The sequence below is a fragment of the Oryzias melastigma genome, linkage group LG11 (assembly GCF_002922805.2).
Source record: "Oryzias melastigma strain HK-1 linkage group LG11, ASM292280v2, whole genome shotgun sequence".
NCBI lineage: Eukaryota > Metazoa > Chordata > Actinopteri > Beloniformes > Adrianichthyidae > Oryzias > Oryzias melastigma.
Genome location: NC_050522.1, coordinates 645,686 through 653,250, shown reverse-complemented (window position 1 = coordinate 653,250; position 7,565 = coordinate 645,686). Strand labels below are relative to the sequence as shown.

General features: G+C 42.2%; 1 protein-coding gene across 3 annotated transcripts in view; it reads left to right on the top strand.

Annotated features, from left to right (window-relative positions):
- LOC112136294 (triple functional domain protein) overlaps positions 1–7,087 on the top strand; it is a 92,931-nt gene extending 85,844 nt beyond the window's left edge. For 2 of the 3 annotated variants that reach the window (XM_024257902.2, XM_024257900.2), the window contains 9 exons: positions 807–1,051; positions 2,523–2,664; positions 2,732–2,759; positions 2,834–2,996; positions 3,064–3,185; positions 3,255–3,333; positions 4,494–4,694; positions 4,771–4,909; positions 5,627–7,087. In XM_024257902.2, the coding sequence (XP_024113670.1) occupies positions 807–1,051; positions 2,523–2,664; positions 2,732–2,759; positions 2,834–2,996; positions 3,064–3,185; positions 3,255–3,333; positions 4,494–4,694; positions 4,771–4,909; positions 5,627–6,175 (1,668 nt within the window). In that variant the 3' untranslated portion in view covers positions 6,176–7,087. The remainder of the gene's footprint in view (positions 1–806; positions 1,052–2,522; positions 2,665–2,731; positions 2,760–2,833; positions 2,997–3,063; positions 3,186–3,254; positions 3,334–4,493; positions 4,695–4,770; positions 4,910–5,626) is intronic. The other variant, XM_024257903.2, reaches the window with a different exon arrangement.
- Positions 7,088–7,565: the final 478 nt, after the last annotated feature.

The window sequence follows — 7,565 nt, the reverse complement described above, 5'->3', positions numbered from 1 at the left end:
AACTTTACATTTTCAAATCTAATTTACTGCAACTTTGACCAATCTACAGTGGAGAGACAGCAGGCGCTGCAAACAGCTCTGACCCTTGTGGGTCGCGACCAAATCTTGTGGCTTTAATGCTATTTTATACACTGAATTGAACATCAGATCACCTTTTGACATTCATTTTGTCCCATAATATTGGGTCGTAATCAAATCTTAACCTATGAGATTTGAATTGCGACCAACGAGATTTGAATCGTGACACACAAGATTTGATTTGCGACCTGCCAGATTTAAGTCACGACCCACGAGATTTGAATTGTGACCCACGAGATTTGTATTGCTATCCACAAGATTTGAGTTGCAACTCACGAGATTTGAGTCACGACCCACAAGATTTGAATCGTGACCCAAAAGATTTGGTCACAGCTCGCTAGATTTGAATCACGACCTACGAGATTTGAATTGCTATCCATGAGATTTGAATCCCGACCCACAAGATTTGAGTCGCAACCTTCAAGAGCAGAAAATACACTCGGCCTTAAAATGTCTTTAATTTATTGTGTTGAGTAAAAGAAGTCAGATCTGACTTTAAAACGGTGAATCGAATCTTGACTGAATCGTTACATCCTTATAATCCAGTCATTTCTCCAGAAGAAACTTCTTTATCCTATGGTCTCGTGTCAATTCTTGGTTGATGGTCAACTTTATAAGCTTTCATGTTTTTCAACTCTCCCACTTTTCTCTAACAGAAGTATCATTTTTTTCCTTAAAAACCCTGTAGTAGTTGCTCCGGTCCTCACATCCTCGCCTCCTTTTCACAGAGTGAAAGCAGCAGCAGCAGCGTGTCCACCATGCTGGTGACGCAGGACTACATGGCGGTGAAGGAGGATGAGATCAGTGTTGCTCAGGGCGAGGTGGTCCAGATTTTGGCCAGCAACCAGCAAAACATGTTTTTGGTGTTCAGAGCTGCAACCGAGCAGGGCCCCGCCGCCGAGGGCTGGATTCCTGGATTCGTGCTGGGACACACGTCAGCGGTCGCTCCCGACGCCACCGACATCAACATCAAGTAAGACCAGGAGGATTTCATATTTGTCACAGAGGATTCTAATCGATTTTATCGAATAACTCCAGTTTATTGTTTTAGACTATTTATTTTTGAGTTTTGATCTGCCCGGCTCTCATAATGTAGAAAACTGTAGCTAGCTCGGGAAGCGTCTGTAACTTCTGCAAATATACTCTCACATATATTACATCAAAACATTTGCTCATTGAGGCGTATATTTATAAAAACAAAATATCTTTGAACTTTGAACATGTCTCATATGTCCTGAGACCAAATCTACTAAAACTGGAAGAGAAGGATGTTTGAAAATAGTTCTGAGACGACCAAATCTATCTGCTGTAACCCCAAAAATGCACATATTTTCAGCTATTAAAAAAGCTCTTACTTTGAAAACAGGAAGCCTCAATGACACTTTATTTTGAAGATTTTTGAAGATTTGTTTACTTCCGGTGACAGTAGCACCGTCCATTCGGCTTTGGTTTGGTTCATATTTATTCTGTATTTCAGAGAAATCAGTGTTTTACTACGTGATAATTTACTACACTCTACTATATTTGTATAGATCGTGAATCAGCGAAACAACCACTCTTATTTATTTGACTACATTTTACTTCTATTTTTATTTATTTAAATCACATGAGTCAGAGTTAAGGCCCGGGGGCTGAATCCGGCCCTCCAGGTCATTTTATTTTGTTGTTACTAATAGCCCAACGTTATCTTGCGCTTATTTTGACAAAATATATTTTTATGGAGAGTAAAATATTGAATGTTATTTAAGTTTTAAGTTGATTTTTTCTGGAATAATATTCCTGCCTTTTTATTATTCATAATTATGTTAAAAAGTTACACTTTTAAAGTTTTAAAAACTGGCATTCTGCTAGCTGTTTGGACTATTTTGGTATTTACTAAGATTTATTAGGCTTTTTTGGAGTTTAGCTAATGTTTCAGCTACATGCTAGCTGTTTTGGGTAACCATTTTTTTATGCTAATCTGTCATTTAGCTAATATTTTAGCTGGATATTTTCTTCAGCATTTTCAGCTATCAGCTTCAGCGTATTTAGCTATTTATTTCAGCATCTTCATCGACAGAATTCAGCTTACAGCATTCACACTAGTATTATCACAGACAATACTATATCTAGTTCATAATTATATTACGGTTTTAAAGTTTTTAAAATGTCTTTCGGTTCAATAAATGTTTTTCCTGTTCGGCCCGCGACCTAAAGTGTGTTTTCAGATTTTGGCCCCTTGTCCGATTGAGTTTGACACCCCTGATTTAAAGTATTTTGGTCTTTTCTCTAGAATAACTTCCTTTACACCAAATTAAAGTATCTGACAGATTTCCTTTCTTTTTTTAATCATTATTAATCCAGTGGCCAAAATGAGTTTCCCTGTCATCTTTACTCTGTAAGAGCTGTAAAAAGATCCCTACTCTGAACATGACCGATGACTGGAGGTGCTGTCATTGTTCCAGCAGGAAGTCTTCGTCCTGGCACGCATCCCTGCGCATTCGGAAGAAGTCTGAGAAGAAGGAAAAGGAGGTGAAGAAGGAGAGCAAACTGGAAAACGGCTACAGGAAGTCCAGAGACGGAACGCCCCATAAGGTTTCTGTAAAGGTGAGTTTCAGCTCCCTCAGGGTCAGCAGCAGCACCAACACCTCTGATGACTGTCTTCTGTTTCCAGCTTCTAAACCCAAACTACATTTACGATGGTAAGTCCAGTCCATGAAGCACCACCTGAACACCAGTGCTGTGTACACACGTTTGGACGGCCGTTCTCTCTCAGCTCCTCCAGAGTTCCTCGTCCCCCTGAGCGACGTGACGTGCGACAGCGGGGAGAGCGCCATGCTCAGCTGTAAGGTCTGCGGTCGACCCCGCCCCACCGTCAGCTGGAGAGGACCCAACCAGAACCACCTCACCAACAACGAGCGCTTCAGCATCACGTACAGGTGGGAGACTCACCTGAGCGCTGACTTATGGGTCGGAGCTGTTCTTTAAACGTCGCCGCTTCTCCAGTGACTCGGGAGACGCCACGCTGCGGATCATCGGCACGGCCTCCGAGGACGACGGCGTCTACACCTGTGTTGCTACCAACGAGCTGGGCAGCGTCAGGTCGTCGGCCAGCCTCCGCGTGCTGGGTAAGAGAACGGCGGGATGCCTCCACCGCCGTCTGCTCTTTCAGGTCTGACTGCGGCCGTATGTTTCAGCCGTGACCACGGATGGGGTCCAGGTGAACTGGAAGGACAACTTTGAGTCTCACTACATGGAGGTGGTCGAACTGGGAAGGTAAGAGAACGGAAACCAGTCCAGACTATTCGTGCTCTGACTGGGTTTGCTCCAGTGATTGATTATTGACTAATATCTGACAGCAAATCAGATCTGGGTCGTCGTTGGACCCAAATGACCTTTGACCTGCTTCTTGAATGGTTAATACTCAAAGGAGCAGAAAATATTGTAGAAACTACATTTTACGTTTATGTTTAGTTTAGGGCTGCCACGATTTTATTAGTCGACTAATCGACTAATAAAATAGTCGTTGACTAATTTAATAGTCGAATATTAATTTAATAGTAAAGTTGAACAAAGCTATGAGCGTTACTGTAGTGTGAATGCTCAATAAGCATTCACACTACAGTGATTCTCCTGCTCCTTTTTCGGCACAAAAAACTCAATCTCACTTTCAGTGATTTCTTGGTAAGAAAACTTAAGCTCGTTCAGGACATTACTGTTTGTAGTTTTGGTATTAATAAACTTTATGGTTTTTGAAATATTGAGCAAAATATGCCCCATAGGAAATGAATTCTTTAAATTCAAAAATTTTAAGTAGATTATCAACAAGCTTTTAAATATATTCATGAGCTATGTTTAAATCTTTTATGGTGACTTTCAAAAAAATTGGAGTTTAGCTAATATTTTAGCAACAAGCTAACCTTTTTGGCTAGTTAAGTTTACTGAGGAATGTGAGGCTATTTTGGAGTTTAGCTTGTATTTAAGCAACAAGCTAACCTTTTTGGCTAATTTGTCATCTACTGGGGATTTTTTGCCTAATTTAGAGTTTAGCTTCTATTTCAGCAACAGACTAATGTTTTTGACTAATTTAGTTTACTGAGGAATTTTACGCTATTTTGTAGTTTAGCTTGTATTAAAGCAATGTGCTAGCCTTTTTGATTAATTCGACATCTACTGAGTTTTTTTTAGACTAATTAGGAGTTTAGCTCATATTTAAGCACCACACCAAATATTTTGGCTAAATTGGCATCCATTAGGGATTTTACAGCAATTTTACAACATTTTTTTCTTTATTATTCTTACTAAACAATCCAACAGATGTTGTAGTTTGTTAAAATCAGTAAAGCTGGATATCGTCTGCATAGAAATGAAGTGAAATGTGGCAGAAGTGAGTCTCCCAAAAAGATAAACATATCAGAAACTTCTCTCGTCATCAGAGGTCGTTTCTCTGTGGTGAAGCGCTGTGACCACCGCAGTACCAAACGCACCGTGGCCGTCAAACACATCAACAAGAAGCTGATGAGGAGAGACCAAGTGACCCAGGAACTCAACCTGCTCTGGAGACTCAAACACCCTCACATCGTGAGCCTGCTGGACACCTTTGAGACCTCCAGCAGCTATGCCCTGGTTCTGGAGCTGTGAGTACACCCAGAATTCCATGTTTTTTCCCATCATGAGCTCGGAGAGACCCTCAATCCTCCTCTCTGTGTTCAGGGCGGATCAGGGACGTCTGCTGGACTACATCGTGAGCTGGGGGAACCTGACCGAAGAGAAAGTGGCGAGCTACATGCGCAACGTCTTAGAAGCTTTACACTATCTGCACAATTGCAGGATTGCGCACCTGGACGTGAAAGTAAGTTAGAAGGTTTCTATTCTTCATTTTGTTACCCAAGAGGTGCTGATCCCGGACAAGACCCCAATTAATGTCATGGCTCTTTGAACGTCTAAATCAGGGTAACCAAAAATAAAAATTTCAATGGGTCCAGTTATAAAAATAGCCTTCATACAAACACTCGGTATGTTTTGGGTTCATTTCAGTAATATTTACTTTTGCATTCCATTAATAACAATAAAATAAAATGATCTGGAGGGCCGAATCCGGCCCCCGGGCCGGGACTGTGACACATGTTTCTTAAAGGGTTAAAGGATCCCTCATTGACTCGGGTCCAGTGGCAGCCACATCTGAAAGAAATCAACACAAAGATCCACAAAAACACAGAGGTCCCACTCTGAAAGAAAACACAAATCTAAATCCAGCAGCTCACATCCATAGCTTTTCTCTACAACCATTTCTTACTATTTATTCTTGTCAAAGTGTTTCTCTTTGGAGCGCTCTCTGTTCAGAGCGATGCTCCACCTGACATTTAGAACAACTTTCTCCATCTTTAATTTAAGCAGCCTGCTGGTCTTCCATTGACTTCCATTCATGAGCACACTGGCTGACAGAATGATGTTAGTCCTGAAACCAAAGATAAATGTTTATTTTGTGGGTAAACAACGTTTTCCACATAAATGATTGTTGGTTTATGTAAACTCCAGAATCCGCTGACATCTGCGTTGTGTGTTTCAGCCTGAGAACCTCCTGGTTACCCACAATGCCAGTGGCCAACCAGTCGTCAAACTGGCAGACTTGGGTGACGCGGTGCAGCTCAACAGCGCTCATTACATCCACCCCCTGCTGGGCAGCCCGGAGTTTGCGTCGCCCGAGTTGGTTCTGGGCGAGCCGGTGTCACTGTCCTCCGACCTGTGGAGTGTGGGCGTGATGACCTACGTGCTGCTGAGCGGCGCCTCCCCCTTCCTGGACGAGAGCGCGGAGGAGACCTGCCTCAACATCTGCCGGCTGGACTTCAGCTTCCCCAGAGACTACTTCCACGGCGTCAGCCAGGCGGCGCGGGACTTCGTCTGCCTGCTGCTGCGCACCGAGCCCGGCAGGAGGCCGCCGGTCGGCCTCTGCCTGCAGGAGGCGTGGCTGCGGGCCGGGCAGAGCGGCAGGGCGGAGACCTGCCTGGACACCTCGCGCCTCATCTCCTTCATCGACAGGAGGAAGCATCAGACGGACACCCGGCCCATCGGAGGCGTGCGGAGCTTCATCCAGAGCCGGCTCCAGTCTCAGATCTGAGCGTTTGCTTTGATCAGCACTGATCTCATCCTCCCTCACTGTCGTCAGAGTTATTCCCCCTTTAGGTTCCCATTAGCAGGAGCATTAAGGAAAAATCCCGTTTATCACATTGAAGCTGCTGCTGTGGACCATGAAACCGATCAGCAGGAACAAGCCTTATCCTGAACCAGACCCCCAACGCTGGAGCCGGAGCCTGAATGTGGACAATGAACTGTAAACGCACTTGTGATGTTTTGTTTATCATGTGCAATGTTGCGGCTTTAATATGTATGCAAGTATTTATGAAGATTTCTGATTAAATCAAGGGACTGTTCTCTGTGTGACAGACTCAACCTGCAAACCCTGGAGAGGAATCCCACTTTTGTACTGTGCGCCTGCGTACGATTGTCCTGAAACAGTCGTGTTGGTACACCAAAGTGACTCTAGCTTTATAGTACTTGATACACAGAGGATTTTGATGTACTCCTGCTGGTTTACATGAGCAGAAACACTCCTGGAGGCTTTTCTAAAAAGACAGGAGCGTGAAGGACATTTCAAACAGTGTTTTACCTTCAGTGTAGATATTTGCTGTCAATATCTTTCATTAACTTTAAAAGAAAAATGGTTTAATGATGCGGCTTTTCCTAAAGCGAAGAGTCACAAATGAGACTAACCCAGAATCGACGCCTTGCTGGCTTTTATTTATTTTAAGAGTTGTTTGCTTTAGGCCATTAAACAACAAACTGCGACTGTTTACCTCGGTTTGAGTTTGTTTACCATTTTGTCCTTTTTTGCTGTTTCATAAATGACACATGCTAATTTTATTTCTTTTTTAATCTTTGCATGTATATTTCTTTGTACAGATCACACACTTACCTGTAAAAAATATCATTTTGCCATGAGTTATTTGAAGATTAAACGATATAAACACGTTTTTGGATTATTTTTGATGATTTCATGAGTGATGAAGATTTCAAGACCAGATGACTCGACTTCAAGACACACGAGAAGCTTCCACATCATATATTAGATGACCCTAAATCAAAAGTTGTGATCTGCTCTAACACAATCCAAATGGGACGAGTTTGTGGCACGACACAAATCAGGCTAAAACGATGCAGCAAAACTCCCTTTAATCAAGAACAAAAAACTCCATAAAGCTACAGATTTGTTAATAACGAACATGAGCAACACCACTGGTAGGAAAGACATTTAAAACTCAAACATTTATCCCCTAAGCTCCACCATGGTAGAAAAATGTTCCTTCTATGGAATCCCAAGACCATAAAACAGTGAAAATAATATTAAATGTAAACTACAAATATCTCATTCAAAGATTTAGCTGTAAAGATAGATGAAAAAGGAAAAAATAAACATTTGTTGTCAAAAAAAAGTGAATGAATGACTATTC